Source organism: Cheilinus undulatus, linkage group 10 (assembly GCF_018320785.1).
Source record: "Cheilinus undulatus linkage group 10, ASM1832078v1, whole genome shotgun sequence".
Lineage (NCBI taxonomy): Eukaryota > Metazoa > Chordata > Actinopteri > Labriformes > Labridae > Cheilinus > Cheilinus undulatus.
The window spans coordinates 32,370,988-32,389,260 of NC_054874.1; the positions used below are offsets into that span (position 1 = coordinate 32,370,988).

Here is an 18,273-nt window from a genome sequence, read left to right on the forward strand (position 1 = left end):
ATGTCACTGCGTTTAGTTCACTGACTGGCATTTGTCTGACCAATTTTAACGTGGATTTCAACTTTGGATTTTTCAATCAGGACTTACTACAACTCTGTATCACTGCAACTCTGACCCAGACCGAGGAGGATTTCTGCAGCAACAGCAGCTAAAATGAGGAGTCAAAGATACTCAACAGCTGATGGTTTTTCAACAACGCATCCTGAACGCATTTTAGTCAAATTTCTTGTAAAGACTACCGCTGGAATAAATGGAAGAGCCACAGGTTAGAGTTATCTATTAGCTCCTCTCTCTGTCATGCTGTGTCACACCCAGGCACATCCGCTCCTCCAGCTGCCTCTCCTCTGGGTATTTTGACAGACAGCAGGTTAGACCTGGTGATAGGCAATACCAAATTATTTGAATTCAATATGATATCGATACTTTCTGATGTAATTTTACTAATACTGATACCGATACTTTTAAAGAAAGAATAAAATGTTGGTCTTTATAAAGGTACACATTTCTGGCAAATAAAAAGACATGTCCAGGTCATTCAGAAATTTATTTAGATATACTTTAATTTAAATGTTTGTGCAAGTAGGTAAACATCAAATAAAACAAATAGAAATAAGTTTCATTTTCTAAATAAACTTAGTAAGTAAGTAAACTTTATTTATAGAGAACTTTTCACAGACAGAAGTCACAAAGTGCTTTACATCAAACGAGGCACACACACAAAACAGAAACAAACAAACAATATTAAAAACACTGACCAGAAACAATTACTGGTGAACAAATTGAGAGTCATTTACAGTGCAGTGACAGAGTGCATATAATAATTCATAGGCCTGTCTGAACAAGTATGTTTGTACCTGTTTCATAGATCAAGCTGAGTTAGAAAGGCGGATCAACATAGGCAGGGAGTTCCAGAGTTTTGGTGCCAAGGCCTCAAAAGCTCTGTCACCACATGTTTTAAAATTTGTCTTTGGTATAGACGGCAGGTTAAGTGAGTTGGATGTTAATGAATGGGTTGGCAGGTACGGGTGAATGAGTTCTGTTAAGTATTCAGGGGCCTGACCATGCAGTGCTGTAAAAGTGAAGGTGAGAATTTTAAATCTAATCCTGTAAGCAATAGGGAGCCAGTGTAGAGATTTTAGTGTGGGAGTGATGTGAGACCATTTATTTGACCTGGTGATTACGTGAGCAGCAGCATTCTGAATTGACTGTAACCTGTTTCTGGCGGACATACTGAGTGAGGTGAAGAGGCTGTTACAGTAGTCAATATGGGATTAGATGAGAGCGTGAGTGATCATTTCAAGTTCAGTAGGTGTAACAAATGTTCTGAGTTTGCTGATATTTCTTAAATGATAGAAGCAAGATCTTGTTAGCTGCTTTATATGAAGGTTAAATGAAAGTGATGGATCAAAGATAACACCAACATTACGAATGTTGGAGTGTACTGTTGGTGTGAGGGGTCCAATGTGTTGCATGATTGTAGGAACATGTATGTCTTTGGCAATAATAAGAACTTCTTTTTTACGGTCATTTAGTTGGAGATAGTTGGCTGTGGTCCAGTCCCTAATGACATTAAGGCAGGCAAGGAGCCTGGACAACCTAAAGGCCTAACTAGGTTTGAATGATAAATGAAGCTGTATATCATCCGCAAAGGTGATAAGAAATATTTAAACTTTGTATGATCTGTCCTAAAGGAAGCAGATAGAGAGAAAACAGTAAAGGTCCCAGGACTGAGCCCTGAGAGACACCACATAATAAAGGAGATGGGCCAGACAAGTGCTCCCCAACAGAAACCGTGAAAGTCCTGTCAGATAGATAAGAAGAAAACCAATCCAAGGCTATACCTGATATTCCCACCCAGTCTCGCAGAGTCTTAATCAGTATGTGGTGGTCAACCGTGTCAAACACAGAGCTAAGGTCAAGGAGGACAAACACTGAGCAGTCACCTCCATCAGTGGACATTAAAATATGATTGGAGACCCTCAACGTAGCTGTCTCAGTGGAGTGTCGCTTCCTAAAACCTGACTGGAATTTTGTCATAGATATTGTTACTCTCCAACACAGCAGTCAGGTGATTGGCCACAACTTTCTCCAGTATTTTAGACATAAAGGCAGTTTGGAAATGGGCCTATAATTCACAGGTAAACCTGGATCTAAATTAGGTTTCTTTAAAATTGATTGGATCATGGCATGTTTAAAGTAGGTGGGGACACAGCCAGAGGACAGTGATGAGTTTATGATGGATAACACAGCAGGACCGATGGTGGATAAAAGCTTTAGGAACAAAGAGGGTGGGAGAATATCTAAGGGGATTCTAGACAATTTTGTTTTTCTTATTAAGGCCATCGAATCTTCTAAGCTGATAAGGGGTAAAGAGACAGTGGAGGAAGATGGTGAACTAGCACTAGGTGGGTGATGGTTATGCTGGAGGTTTCATCTAAGAGATTTTACCTTATCAACAAAGAAAGAAAGAAATTTGTTGCAGTCGTCTGCCGTAAAGCATGGTAAGGTAGGTGGCCGTGGTGAAACAGTATTATTGATTGTGTCAAATAAAACTTTTGCATGTCTTCTTGTGGAAGCAATCAAGCTAGAAAAGGAGCGTATGGATTCTGATATCCAGGGTGAGTACTTTGAGGTAGTTTTAGTTTTCACCTTAAAAGGTGCCACTATATCTAATAAAGTGGTGCAGTGGGCATTAAAAGACTGAATTAAAAAGTCAGATCATTAGAATGTAAATAGGAGTCCCAACCAAAGCTAGCCGCAAACTGGTCAGCTGTATCAGCTGTCAGAATACAGGAGCAAAATGTTCTTTTAACATGGGAAAGATCAGTAGGTAAATGAAGATCAAAGAAAATACTTTTATGATCACTGATTAGTACATCTTCACAACAAACATGATCAATATCTATCTCCAGGGGAAAAAATCAGGTCCAAGGTGTGGCCTTTTATATGAGTGGGGCCTGTGACATGTTGTTTAAGGTTAAAAGAGTCTGTAATATTTAGAAATTCAGAGGCTGCAGAGTTCATATCATCATCTGTGTGCAAGTTGAAATCACCAGCTAGAAGAATCCTGTCCAGCTTGATGGTAGTGGTTAAGAAGTCAGTGAACTCTGATAAAAACTGACCTGCTGGACCAGGAGGTCTGTAAATCAAAATGCAAAAGGGATCTGTCCCATTAACTTTGGTTATTTGTATTTCAAATGTGTTTTAGTTATCTGTGTTCACTAGCTGACAATGGAAAGTGTTTTTCCAGACAACTGCTAGACAACCTCCCTGGCCAGATAACCTACTGGTCCCAATAACAGCACAGTCTGGGGGACACAGTTCATTCAAATGAACAAATTCCATGTCTCTTTTCCAATGTCATAGTTAGGAAAAGGAAAGACAAGTTCTCCCTTGAGAATAAGTCATTCAAAATATGAGACTTATTTGCTACAGAGCTGGCATTAAGTAAACACATTTTAATACTTGAGTCTGTACTGAGAACATGAAGGGCTGTTTGAGAGCGTTTAATAGGGCGGATCACTCGCCCACGAAGGTAATCCTTAGGAGGGCGTGAGCGATGGTTAGTGATCCTAACAGGAATGGGTCTAATCAGTGGCAGAAAGAGAGCTGTTTGTGATGTCCCTGTGCTTGGCGTTTTCATGATGGGAGAAAGTGTTTCATGGATGTTCTTTAACCTGGCGTTTATGTCAGTTTTATCCATTGAAGAATTTTCTGTAGAATGGCAAGATCCTGGCTCCACATGCACGGAAAAAGTTGAGAGTGTGGAACTGTTGACACTGGCGCTAGGACCCGGGGGACGACAATAGTAGTGGGACTGATCTGAGGTGGGAAGAGATGTTGTTGGAGGGTGTTTTTCAAACCAACCCCTACACCCTCCCCCTCCGTGATGGAGTGCACTCCGTCAGAAGTCACACTCACAGCTGAGTGAAGTCGCCTTCATCAAGGTGTAGGGTATAAATATAGCGGCAAGCTTGGGGACTAATTTCCCTCTCTCAGCCGGAAACAGGAACTATGGCTTCGCAGCCGCATCTGTTATTGCATTGATCAAGTAGCAAGAAAATGAGCGGATTAGATCGTACAGAAGGCATAGGTGTCTAAGGCTTGAGTTTTTTGTTGTTGTTTTTTTTTCTGTCTTTTTTGTAGCTCATGCATTCTGTAAAAATCTGTATGGATATTAATTTTCTTCCTCTGTAGTAAATTATATTAGTTTAAACTAATAAATAATCCTTTAATGTATTATTTAATGTTAAGTCAATTTATTGTAATTTAATTATCATGTCATAGAACAGGTTGTCCGAAATTAATGCAAAAACAAGGATAATATTTTTGAATATCAGAGCAGCAAAAAGCTTCTTTTTTCTTGAAACTAATGTTTGTATTGAAATTTCACAGACATCAAAAACAGTCCCTGTAAATAAAAAACACTTAACAATAAAATAAACACATCAGCCGTTTTCTGGACTAATGCAGGGTAGGCCCTTATTTGATACTCAATACCACAATACCACATTTTAAGTTGTAAATGTCTGTATGACAATCATTATCTAAGTTTAACAGAGTTTGTACAGGCACTTGCGTGGAACTTACATTTGAAGGTTGCTTCTTCCATGATCACCACCGGACACAATGAGCGACGCGTGTGTTCGGTGAGTCAGCATCAGTGCAGACTCGCTGGTGGAGGGTTTTATAGCCCACTACCACTCCCCACTAATTGGTTTGGGACGGACTCAATATGGCGAACCCTCCGCGAGGACGCGCAAACAGAGGGGTAGTGGGTAGGGAGAGTGTGTAGTGGCCGGTTTGAAAAACACCCGTAGTGTTTTGGTGACCTGGGCACTGTAAAAAATGTTTCCCGACAACATTTTAGCCCCTAGCCAGTTCGGGTGAATACAATCGTCTTTGAATAATTCCCGTCTGTTCCAAAAGACGGCATAGTTGGAGATGTAGGAGACGCCGTGAGCAGCACAGGCTGATAACAGCCAGGTGTGCAGCGCCAGCAGCCGACTAAAACACCCACAGCCACGCCCGTAGGATGGGATAGGACCGGACACATGGATGTGGCTCACGGATCTTTTCGGTGTTGTGAACATATGGAGTAAGTCTGCTTTTAGGAGTTCGGACTGCTGTTTACATGTGTCATTTGTACCTACGTGGATTATGACCCGGGTGATTACTGGATTATTGGCAAGTACCTCAATTGTTTTATCCGTGATGTCACGGACTGTGGATCCCAGAAAACAGTGAGTCACAGCTGTACCAGATCTGACATGTCTGATGATGGAGTCCCCTATAACCAGGGTTGTGGGCTGGTGCTGGAGCTCACCTGAGGGCATGGAGTTGGTGTCCTTGGGTGTGATGTGCTGCAGTGCGCAGTGCCCAGCAGCTGCAGACCAACGGGAGGAAGATTTTCCTGGGACTAAGGGTGACTTTGGCAGCGGCTGAGCAGGACCGACAGGGGACTTCGGGTTGTCAGTGGAAAGGTGCTGCTCTCCCAGAGCCTCGAACTTGTTTTCCAGCCGGATGGTCCCAGCAGGAGGAGGAGGAATGTGGAAAAGCTGCCCATCACGTTTCTTGCCCTGGATGACCGTCACAGTTTCCCAAGAAGCTGGAGTGGAACAATCCCGGGCTTCGGCTTTGAGCCTAGGCCAGTCCTGGTTCTCCTGAATCGGTGGCACCGGTTCAGAGGTAGTGGAGGGACCGAGCCAGGGAAGTGTGGTGTTGTTGGCTGGGAAGCGGGCGGCTTCCGCGGTAAGCCCGCTCAGTGTTCAGTGTCCAATAAGTTGTGATCAAGACAATAAATTAAACAGCACGTTTGGAGCTAGGACACAATACACATTAAGAGTCTCTAGCGGTTCACAAAGTAACAAAAGTTCCCCTAAAAAACGTAGAGAAATCACTCAAACTGGCGTCATCTGTTCTCAGCAACAGTAACTCAGCAACAGCAACGACGTCTGACGTCACACCATTTCTGTTGAAAGCACATGCACGATTACCAGTGTTTCGACCTTTTCTCATGTCATGATCAAAGTCTGTTAGTACTTTTGTGTTTATTACTTAACTTTTTACTGCATTGAAGATTTTGTGAAGGTTAATCTTTGTTTTGTGTTCTTTGTGCAAAATTGTGATTAGCATTTGCCATTTAAAAACAGTGCTAAGATTAGCTTAGATGCTAACTAGGCCTGTATGCCTCTTATTTAAGGTTTACTTTCTTAGGTGTCAGCTACCAGCTATAATGAGTCATTTTACCATGTATATGTGCATGAACAATTTGAAATGACATTATTTCATGTTTTTCAGTTTTACAAAATAAACAATAAGAAGAATCCATACTAAAGCCCTTAACTCAACTCCGGTTTCTTGGATCTTTATTCTATGGAGAGATTTGTTCGCTATCTGCTAAGCTCTCCAGTTAAGCGAGAGCAGAAGAGTAATTATAGTACAAACATATATATGAAATTAAAATATCTACAACACAAAAAATCCCCCATTTCTTTTCTTTTTTAAATTCAGATAGTAGAGATAGACTGCCTGCTGTAGCAACTAGTTTCAAGCACTAATTTAGGGAAAACAAGTCATCATTTACATTGACATATTTATTATTTTTTGTTTCTATGATTTGGTCATCATACATTTTATGGTTTTGGCATGTAGCTTCAGAGTAGCCTACTTTTTGCTATGTTTTCTTACAATGTTGAAATTGACTTGGGGCCACATTGAGTGAGAAGAACTGGTGTGTTCATTTGCGTTGCTGAGATCTGTTATTCATGTATGATTGGTCACCAAAGTCACATTGTACAGCAGGAAAGACGTGTCCAATTAGTTTCCAAAGCAAAGCCATGTGACATTCACAAGCAGTAAAAGCATCTATCTAGTCTTTACGTATATTTTTAGTCTTTAGTGGCTCGGGATCAGTCCTAGATCCTAGTGCACTTGAGCCCAAAGTTATTTTTGGTCAGTGTGAACGCACATGAACCGTGCCCAGGCATCGGGCCCACTTGGCGCAATTCAAGTGGATTCTTGCACCATTCGGATGAAATGTGAATGCTACTGCACTCAGATATGGGACAGAGTTTTGTATCAGCTATATGATGTCATCAGAAAAGTTAAGCTTCTTTCCCTGATAAGGCAGTTTGTTCACATTTTTCCTCAATAAAAGACCAAAATCATCAAAATATAGTCAACATAGCCTGTTATGTCTCATCTTAGTGATGATGCGCCATGGCCCAGTTCGACAAAAACTAATCTACTTTCGAGTATTTATCATCAGTAATTTATTTTTAGCCTGTCCTTGTCCCATTTTCTTTGTGGATAAAAAGGTTGTTACGAACATTTTTCATTATAGTTTTTTGTCGACGAAATGAACATGGCTTCTGGTTAGGGTAAGGGTTAAGGTAAGAGTTGGGCTACCAAAACCTGCAAATCATTATAACAAAATGTGAAATAAAGCAGAGTAAACAGTCTGCTTACAGGAAAATAGGTCATCCTCCATGAGAACACTCTAAAACAGCTAATGTAGCTCAATCTAAAGCTCAAAGCTTCATTAGCTATGTAAATAACGTAGCTACATAGATAATGTAGCTCTGTAGCTAATGTAGCTAAATAACTGAGACTGCCAAAGCAAATGAATCTACGTAAGCTACTTTAGATTAATCTATGTTTGCTGAAGCTAGAATCTTTTTAGAAGTAATTATATGAATGGAAGCCCCGTTAACTTAGTTAGCTTTAGACAAAGCTTACATAGCTACACTGGCTAGAAACGTTAACTGTGTAGCTAGCAAAGCATAACAGGTTTAGCTAAAGCTATTTCAATTATTTAGATGGGTGACGGGAATACTTTTGGCAATATAGTGTATGCCTGTGCTCAGTGATATGTGAATTTGGATGATAAATCGATTCATTAAAATTAATTCAATATAAACGCCATGCTTTTTAGTCTGAAACCTCATGTAGTTTTCGTCTTCTTGAATTTCCTTATGTGGTGGGCTTGCCTCTATTAGGGGAGACTAGGGACAGCTGCAACAAGGGACGTTTGCAGAAAGCCTTATTTCTCCAATTGGAAACATGCTAGAGTGATGACACTCATACTGCATATGCTCAATTAGACCCTCTGCCCACCAAGAAGAGAGAGGTCATATTGAGCATCTGGTCCTGCTTGTACCAAGACAAAGTTGTTTTGGGGGTATGAAAGTAGCTTTTTTCATGAGCTGTATTTTTGTCCTTCTGTCCTGATCTTTTGTATGAATTAATCCAAACTTACCTAGTTTAAGTCGTTGTTTTGTTGATTATTCAGTGGCATGGTTAGCATGTGTCAATGTTTTGTTATGACTGATACCATGGGGACAGTTGTGACTGTTGCAACTGTCCCCATGCTAATTTGGCCAGTTAGTATTTTTGAACATTTTTAGTTCAAAAAAGGCATATTTAATATATTTCATTGCTCATGATGAACAGAACAGGCAATCATATTATAAGACAATGAGAAGCTAATGATACACAAAATAATTCCCCAAATAACATGTTGAGCAGAAATGAGCAGTTATTGTTGTATCTGTTATACTAAGGGACAAACTAGCCATATAAATTTTCCTGTAAAAACAGGAGAAAAGTCCATTTATTTGTTGTCATATAGAGTTTTAAAACAATTTGAATTTTGTTCACTTAAAACATGTTTAATAAATGTTTTCTGTATTGCAAATTATTCAATTCTTTTTGTCCCACACTGAAATATTGAGTTTTTATAGCTTCGGTAACATCTGCACACTGACTCAGGGTAGGCCCTTGTTTTACACAAAACAAAACTTAATAAATATATTATACTTTTATATTGTAGGAATAATGTGCTTGTTGAGACAAAAAGCAGAAGTTTAATTGTGGAATTTAATGTTTTTTTAATATGCTGCAACCGTCCCTGATCCGTGTTGCAACTGTCCCCAAGTTTGGGGTCAGTTGCAACATCTGAATTTCTCTATTTAAATAAATATTGTGAATGACATGTCATTTGTAGCCATCTTTAAATGTGTGGGTAATTAGCAGATACATGTAAGTTTAATATGTAAAGATTTGGTGTGCCTAGTCTAAATAGTCTCTGAGTAACTGAGAGTAATGTAAAAAGTGTTGCAACTGTCCCCAGTCTCCCCTAATATAGTGACAGTGCACGAAGAAAACAATGAAGAAGACGTTCAGTTCTAGTGACTTCCAGTAGCCTATTAGAGATGTGGCAGCAGTCGTCCGACCTCCGGTATGAAGGTGAGGTCCTAGGCTGCATCCAGGTCCCTCTCAAAAACGGCAAAAACGCTGCGATTAATCACAATAAACCAATAAACTACAGAAATGTCAGGATTAATCGATATTGAAAATGTTGAGAGCTCTATTAACAATCAAAACTTACCCATTTGTTATGTGGAAAAAAGAAAATCAAATATAAGGATGCACATCCTCCTATGGCTTCCATATAGAAACATTTAAAAAACTGAAAGCCTTATTTTCTCTGTGCATTATTTGCATAAACTCCCTGAACTCCACCAATTGATGCTCATGAAATATTCAACTCTTAGTGGACTATATTGAAATGCATTCATATTAATAAAGTTGGAAGACTGTGATATGTAACTTTTAACAGGAGACTAAAGGCTCATTGGAATTTGTTAATTATAATTTTTTCCCAACCTGGTAGCCAAAAGATTGCTCTGTGGACCACTCTTACTGATGTATGACTTATAAATTATCCTCCTTAAAAATGATCAACAAAGCTCCTGGATAGGCTTGTCTCGCTTGTAGGCTATAAAAAGAGTTTTACGGGGCCCAATCACTGAACTTGGTTCAGCTTTGAGGCCACTCCTTCATACACGCGCAGGATATGATGAAATCAGTAAACATGAGGGAAAAGGTGCCACACAGCGTCACTGGTTGCTACGGTCTTTTTTTCATGTTTAACAACCAAGAACTGTGACTGGCTATTGTAGCGCTATAACCTAGCTTTTATGACTTTTAGGGCCACATGTAAACATTTCCAGTACCCATCACTGGCTGATATTTCTTGCCCAGAGAGAATATCGATAAAATAAAGACTTAAGTGTTATGTGTCTTCATTCCTGCTCTGCGAGTCCACTTGTATTCGTTCGTCTGATTAATAAAAGTCAACAAAGTAAGTAGCTGTGCGGTTGATCATTAGTTCTGAGAGTCTATGGCTCTGTTGAGAAGCATCTTCTTCTCTCCACCTTAACAGAGCGCAGGTTTGATGTGCACTGACGCTATGTTGCGCAATCGGCTCCTGCCACGATACTTTTCGTCCATGTCAGCACAACAGAGAGCATCGCTGGACAAACCAACCACCGCTGCACACTGAACATAAACTCAATTCAGTAAGTGAACTTTACTTACATGACTTTATCTACGTCTCAAAGCTCTTAAGGAAGTTTTATGGGCGTGCGTTACACTTCCACGCTGTCAGGGGGATTTCACCCCATAAAGGTGCCTCTGATAGCGCATGGATCCTTGTCCCCATGCGATTGTTGGTGTAAACGCCCCCCTCTGCCCCTCGCCTCTTATTGGACGCATCCTAATGGCCCGTTTTCCACCTGGACCCTCTCTTCCACGCGCACTGTTATTTAAAGAGCCCCCTCTTAGTGGTAACGTGCACTCTGTCTCAGGAGTTAATTACTCTTCCTTACCTGTAATTAAGACGTAATTTTCCAAAGTAGACAGCACTGTAGAATAACCAAAATAAGTTCAAATCAACCAAAGACCACCATGGACAGAGGTATGAGTAGAGCACTGATAGATTCTTTGGAGTTGAGAAGTATTCGTTTTTTGTGTGTGGTTTTCTTGGGCTGAAGCGTGGTGCATTGTGGACTTTGTCAGAGCTGCCACATGTTGTTTTGTTCAAACTGTTCACTCAGCCAATGGAGGTAATCCTGCTGTGAAAGCTGTGCTGGAATGTGTCAGAGATTTGACTGAGCTGTCAGCTGTCAAATGATCCCTGTAGCTTTGTCTGCTGGCATGTTAACCTGCAGGTTTCCTACTGCTCTGTGTCTAACAGGTAAATTGACTATGGAAGGTTTGAATTGTATGTAGTCATCTTAATCTCTATGATTGGAGGTTGGTGCGCGAAGATTTGTGCTGCTATCAGCTTTGCAATGGTTAAGAGGGTGTCTGCACATTTGTTGCTGTAAGGTCAGAGGTACAATTAAGAATGGGGGGCTTTTCTTTAAGTAAATGTTGTGGTGTCGCTGCTGCTCTTTAAATGACTGTCAAACTCACCAGCCTTTTGTCACCAGCAGTGCACTGTTGCATCATCTGATGAGGCTTGTAGTATTACTTCATGTGACATTTTACCACCCAGTGTTTTTTTAGTTTCTTAATAGTTCAGAATATTGAAAGCACTTGGTGCAAAAGTTGTGGGTTCCAGACTGTTTTTGTTTATTTTTAACTATTTAACATTTTCCACAGAATTTGACCTTTTTGAAAAACAAGTTAAACCTGTATGAATAGACAACAGGAGTAGAATACACCACAGGCGTTTTGTGGCATAAGTCTGAAAATATCAGAATTTGTGTGCAAGTATAAAATGGACTTCTGTATTCTGGAAAGATGCCAAACATTTTTGTCTCTGTGGTTTTATGTTTGCTTAATTTGAGCCCTAAAGTAATGTATTAACATGCATCTTAGTAAAATGTCACTTGATAGTTAAAGAATGTAGAACAAGTTTGCTGTTTTCAGTTTTTAAAGTTAAAAATTCAATGGGATGAACAGTGTATGTTAAAAAACTGACCAGGAAAACATGTTGACTGTAATTCCATCCTGAGCTACCTTATAGATAAATCACACACAGACTTTCCTAAACTTTGATTGATACTTCAGAGGGCCAGCACTGCTGTTACATAAATGAACTGACCATTTCAAGTGATACAGCTAGGGCTGTCCCTGACTAAGGTTTTATATTGTTTTATCTTATTGATCAGATTTGCCAATTGTCTAAGAGTTGACTATAGGGCAAAAAATTACAAAATAAATGTGTAGATAATAAATAGCCTTGCATTTTAATTTCTGTAAGTTATTTTGAACCATTTATGCTATAATTGGAAGTAAATGTAGAATAAAAATTATGAATCAAGTGATTTCTTTGATGTAAAAGAAACTTTTCCTCACAATGTTTGGCGCAATGCAACTCAGAATGAAAGCAGTGACTTTTTGGTTTATATAAATTGTACATATATTCTATAATTATATAAACCACTTACATATTAAAAAACATTGCAACAAAAATAAAAGGTGTAGTAGTTTTATCACATTCTGTGGTTTATCCTTTGTATGGCAAAGGAGATTAATTAAAATACATCAGTCATTTTCAGAAATGCATTAACAAGAATAAATCAATATTACTACCAAGATAGACTTTGAGTCACGATTTAGTGGGAGAAAACTGGAAAAATTGTAAAATTAGACATTTTGCACTTGTATAGAACAATCCTTGTTTCATCAGCTGGTGTTCGACACTGTTCACACCATGTCAAATGAGGCTCTTTCAAACAAATCATCACACAACATTACAGGATAAATATATCAAAAAAAGTTTTAATACTATGAGAAAGTTAAAAACTTCTTCTGGTTAATTATCCTCATGGTGTAATAAATCTTGCATTAATAGTTATACCACTGTCATTTCCCAGTTCGTAGCAACATGACAGAGTTTTGGAAGGAGCACTCAAAGGGCGCCACAGTGGAGGAGATGATGCTCGACTCTCGAGCCAAGGAGCTGACCCAGCATGAGCTGCCTGAGATACTCTCCATGCTGCCATGCCTGGAAAGATACAGAGTCCTAGAGCTAGGAGCTGGAATTGGGTGAGTATACAGCTTTATTTAGACTCTTTATAGAGGTAGACATGTGTGAGAGAAGTGCTAAAGGTTTCAAAAGTTTCTGACAAAACAAGAGCAACTCAGGTTCCTTGATTACAAGAACTCAGCTGAAGTTGTGCAATAGCAGCTTTAAGCTAGAAAAGAGGGGCTTTTTGTGTAAACTGTATGAAGATTGAAGGTTTGGAAGGGGATCAAATAACTTGAGTTAAAAAAACAACAACAATTTTTATAAAACAGAGCTCAACAAAGGTATCTAGATGCTTTAGAATTATACCTTTAATTGTGTCCACAGTCGCTACACCAGCCATCTGCTGACCAAGGCCGCTCATGTGACAGCAGTGGATTTCATGGACAGCTTTGTGGAGAAGAACAAGCAGGAAAATGGTCACCATAGCAATGCTACTTTTATTCAAGCTGACGTCACAAAGATGGAGGTCCCCAAAAACAGGTCTGTGTGACAATAATTACAGCCCACTTACGTAATAAATACTCTGAGGAACTGTAGAAAGCTTATTTATTGATTCTGGTCAGTACAGAACAATCTCAGTGTCTTTTGAAGCCAATTCATTCAGCACTATTTGATTTTCTTAATGCATTTTTTTAAAATGTGTTAAAAAGTTATTTTATTGTTTTTATTTTAGTTTAAAATATCTCTATGCAGATATTCCAGCTATCATCAAGAGAGATTATGACTTTGCTTTTATTATTTCAACATGCAGTATATTTGAATATATTGGTTTAATTTTCCTTTCAGTATTGACTTCATCTTTTCCAACTGGCTATTAATGTATCTGAGTGACGAGGAGCTGAAGTCCTTCATAGACAAGACCCTGTCCTGGCTGCGGCCTGGTGGCTTTCTTTTCTTCAGAGAGTCCTGCAACCATCGGTCAGGTACTGAGCAATCAGTCATACCTTTATATCAGTGTTTTAGAAAATGTGATAATGATGTAGCTGAACCAGACCAAAATGTTTATAAAGATAGAATAAGAGGTCAAATTCAGGGCCTGTACAGCTCTGGATGGATGGATGGATGGTCGGCATGAGGATCCATGATCTGTGTTGTAACAAGCATGACAAGTAAATAATAAGTATTTCATTCCTTTTTCTAAAGGTGACTCCAAAAGAGACTTTAACCCCACCTGCTACCGTACTGAGGCACAATACACCCATACAGTATTATCAGCAATAATGGAGGAGACAGGGCAGAAGTATGGATACGACATTGTGTTGAAAAGGAAAGTTCAGGCCTATGTTGAGGTACATTACTTTAACTGGAGTTATCAATAAAACAGCATCTTAATTGGCATTGTTAAGTTAACCCTGTTCTTTGACCTCCACTTCCTGTCTCATGGCTCTCCTGTCTTATGCCCCTGTCGTCCTATAGATGAAAAACAATCCAAATCAGATCTGCTGGATGCTAGAGAAAGTCCCTCGCTCATGCAGCTCTCAAAATGGATTCACAACCTTCCAGCAGTTCCTAGACAACCAACAGTATACCAACCGTGGCATTCTGCGTTATGAGAAGATGTTCGGAGCTGGTTATGTGAGCACAGGTGGACCCAGCACCACCAAGGTAGGAATAAACATGAGGAACAACCCAAGCAACTGTTAAAAGATGAAATTACTGTTGTAAGGCTTGCCACCTTGGTACTGACAGATTTATATCTGCTACTTGATGGATTGCCATTCAGTTTTTTTCAATATTGAACTTAGAGAAGAAGGGGGTGGAAGAGTCAAGCTCAACACATGTTGAAGGGTTAAAGTTCTGCACAGCTCTGTATAGTGTTATTTTTTCTTTTCCAGATGCTTTTCAAATAATTCCACATATTGCATTTTCATTAAAAAATGCAACTCTGACATTTTTAACCACTGCAATTTGAAATAGTTTATCACAAAATGAAGATGCTATTACATAATGAAGCAAAAATATGTTGCAATTGACAGGTTATTAATTAATTCATTATTATTATATAAAGCAGTGTTAAGGCTTGACTGTAGTTTCTGATAGATGTTTAAGGGATTATCATCAACACCTGGAATTTCACTTCCCATTTCCCTTTTAGTTGCTGGAAATGGTTAATAATAATGATTAGGCAGCATGAGGGCAGCAGTTCACTGGGTTATTGCACCTTTGTCATCCTTATTTCGTTAACACTGGAAATAGGACTTTTTAGGGTTATCCTTTGAGGCTCTGATTGATAAAAACAGAACTTTTTTTGTGCCAACAGGAGTTTTTGGACATGTTGAACTTGAAGCCTGGACAGAAGGTTCTAGATGTTGGCTGTGGCATTGGTGGAGGAGACTTCTATATGGCAAAAGTAAGAGCTGGGTGTGAATAATGTGATGTTATTTTTAATAAAAGAAGGAGTGGTAGTGTTTGAAAGGACTGTAGTAATGGCAGTGGTTATGATTGTTTCAGACCTTTGGAGTGGAGGTGCTTGGCCTGGACCTGTCTGACAACATGGTGGATATCGCCTTGGAGCGGGCGGTCACTGAAAAACTGCCATCAGTACGTCTGTCTTATTTTTTTTTTACTAGTGAGAATATTAATGAAACTGAAAACCACTAATATTAAGTGATGTGTCACAGGTCCAGTTTGAGGTGGCTGATGCCACAAAGAGGACTTTTCCAGAAGGTTCTTTTGATGTGGTCTACAGCAGAGACACAATCCTGCACATAGATGATAAACTGGCCCTCTTCAAACGCTTCCATGTGATCACTTTTTCATACTTATGCATTTATATTAATCATTCATTTAATGGAATATAAACTTTTTCTTACATTTTCTGTCATTCTGCTTGTTCTGTGAGTGCAGTCATGGTTAAAGCCAGGTGGTCAGTTGCTTATCAGTGACTACTGCTGTGGGGAGAAGCCCTGGACACCCGTGTTTGAGGCCTACGTCAAACAGAGAGGCTACATCCTCTGTACACCCTCACAGTACAGCAAGGTAAATACATACAGACAGCTCGGTTATGTAATCTCTGGGAGACAACGCAGCCCTATGGAGAGGTTTGCACTTTGGTTGTCTTTACTAATATTCAACACGACAGTTGGCAAACAGACTGTTGATGAGTCTCTGCTCATTTGCAGTTCATTGAGTTATCACAAAATATATGAACAGGCTGATCATCCTTTAAGTTCAAGTATCCCAAATTTGTTTTTTATTCTATGGCAATAAATTTATCAAGCAACTAGGCCAAGATTAGAGAGATATAGCCTTGCAAGTTACAAAAACTGAGTGCAGAGAGGCTATGCAGAGGTTTTGAAAATTATGTATTGAGTATCATTTTTACATTGTTTTTCCTCCAAAGAGTGCCAGCAAATTATTATTGAAAAAAAAAGAAAACCTTTCTCTGTCAAAGGAATGTTGGGTAAGCTAGATGCTTTTCAGACAGTTAAATTGTTCTCATGCAAGACTAGAACAAATGATCATTCACACAAGATTTGAAAATAACAAAAGAAGAGGTCAAATATGTTTTACGTGAAACCCAAAATTTGTGTCTCAACACACTATGTAGATATGTTGGAATAAGCCTGTGTAGATACTGAGATCTACGCGTGACTGAATTTTGGTTTTAGACCATTAGACAGTTGTTCACCTCTTTCCTGGCTGGGATTTATTTGAGCAGGGCAAATAAATGAGCCCATGACATCACTGGTCTTGATGAGGAATTACCCTGCCCCCTTAATGCTACAATGATATAAAATCCCCAAGCAGTTCATGTCAGTACAGTCTGTTGTTAGCTGATGTTACCGTCTTCATTGAAAATTAACAGCCAGCTACATGCTGTGTTTTTGTTCGTGAGGTAAATTTTCCAAATCCATCTTGTTGGACTACAGGTCATTTAAAGTATCAAAACAGAGGAATTTGTACCAGAAAACAGTAAATTGAATCCCCTACTTCTGTCTCTCTGATCTGGCACAGAGCCAGGGTCAAACTTACTTAAATAAAAGTACTTTTAATACTTACGTATTAGACAGCCAATATTGTTGTTATCCTTATTTGTTGTACATTTAAAAAGACAGGAAAAACCTTAAAGAGATACTTTTACAGCCATTATTTTTATATTCAATTAAGATGAAAACGTTATTTTGAAAATAACCTACAACAAATTGTTGGAAATGTATGTAAAACCAGGGTAGCAACTGAACCTAACCGTTATGATTAAAACATGCCATATATTAAAACTGGCTTATTTCTTACAGCCCAAGCACTGTAGTATCTTCTTCCATTCAGGGCATTTGTTATGAATGAGTGGCATGGTAAGCCCTCTCAGTTTGCTGATCACAGGCCGCAGACTTTTGACCAATGGCACCACTGTAGTGATACAGACTGTAGAGATGCTCAGAAGCTAACTCAGTACCTCTAAAATTAGAAAACCACCTATTAAGTTAACACTGGTGTTAAATTAAACAATATTAGCACTCGAACTGGTAGTTTAAATGCATTGTTTTCTATATTAAAATGATCAAAATACTAATTCTTTTGACCTGTTACGGGTGCTTTTCTTTTTGTGAGAGCATCAAGTAAACAACTAAGATATATATCCTTGTTCATCTGTAAAAAATGTATCTTGAAATCTTTAATAATACAACATCCTTTAAATAGAAGAGAATTAAAATGGGATGTCAGGTGTTATAACTGTGTGCTTTGTGTATGTGCTACTAAAAACCGTCAGCAGGTGGTGTTCTCTTCACTTGTTCTTTTTTTTGTCTCTTTTCTTGTAGTTCATTGAAGAAGCCGGTTTCTCCAACGTTCGGGCAGAGGACCAGACAGCCCAGTTCATTGGGGTGATAAAGACAGAGCTACAGAGAGCAGAGGCAATCAAGGATGAATTCATTGCGGTAGGAACTCAGACACACGCACTGAAAGCAATCCTTTCAGTATTACAAAGCTATGTAAATGACTGCTAACGATTCTTTCCTACATCCTCTGCAGGAATTTTCTGAGGAAGACTATCTGGCAATTGTAAACGGATGGAGAGAAAAACTGGGACGTTCCAACAGTGGAGACCAAAGATGGGGACTCTTTTATGCAACCAAGGATTGAGTGATTGCAATGAGAATGCAGAAGATAATGACAGAAAAAAGGAGCTTCATTCCTTATTTCCTTATTGTCTGTGCTTTTGTCTTTAGAACTTTATTTAAAGTGAGTCCTCATAAGCATGTTCATGTGCTGACAACAGCTGGAAAATATTCACAACAATCACAGTGTTATTATATTACCATATTGAAAGAAAGGATCATGTCATGTTCTCATTTAAGATAAGCTCAACTGTTTTTTTGTTATTTGTAATTTTATCTTTTTAAATTAAATTCATTGCCATTTAAACATAAAGTTGAGCATTTTGTCACATTTTGTTTCTGTGGAACAACATTGAATTAAACCCTGTGGCTTTACTGCTCTCACCCTTT

The 18,273-nt window shown here is 38.9% G+C and overlaps 1 protein-coding gene across 3 annotated transcripts; it reads left to right on the forward strand.

Annotated features, from left to right (window-relative positions):
- The first annotated feature begins 10,255 nt into the window (after window positions 1–10,255).
- Window positions 10,256–18,258, forward strand: pmt (phosphoethanolamine methyltransferase). 3 transcript variants are annotated; one of them, XM_041797060.1, is made up of 12 exons: window positions 10,256–10,364; window positions 12,672–12,843; window positions 13,151–13,306; window positions 13,613–13,749; window positions 13,970–14,115; window positions 14,243–14,431; window positions 15,087–15,176; window positions 15,278–15,367; window positions 15,448–15,570; window positions 15,674–15,805; window positions 17,587–17,703; window positions 17,798–18,258. In XM_041797060.1, exons 2-12 carry the CDS (start codon window positions 12,683–12,685, stop codon window positions 17,906–17,908), a joined length of 1,452 nt encoding a protein of 483 aa, XP_041652994.1. In that variant the 5' UTR covers window positions 10,256–10,364; window positions 12,672–12,682; the 3' UTR covers window positions 17,909–18,258. The 3 variants fall into 3 exon arrangements, with proteins under 3 accessions (XP_041652994.1, XP_041652993.1, XP_041652992.1); XM_041797059.1 differs by lacking the exon at window positions 10,256–10,364 and adding an exon at window positions 10,623–10,762; XM_041797058.1 differs by lacking the exon at window positions 10,256–10,364 and adding an exon at window positions 10,889–11,041.
- The last annotated feature ends 15 nt before the right edge of the window (window positions 18,259–18,273 follow it).

Bases quoted from the DNA above. Each gene is read 5' to 3' on its own strand.
- pmt (XM_041797058.1), top strand. From the start codon at position 10,975: ATGATCCCTGTAGCTTTGTCTGCTGGCATGTTAACCTGCAGGTTTCCT. The intron at 13,750-13,969 runs GTACTGAGCAAT...CTTTTTCTAAAG, and splicing joins GTCCTGCAACCATCGGTCAG to GTGACTCCAAAAGAGACTTT. The intron at 14,432-15,086 runs GTAGGAATAAAC...TTGTGCCAACAG, and splicing joins GTGGACCCAGCACCACCAAG to GAGTTTTTGGACATGTTGAA.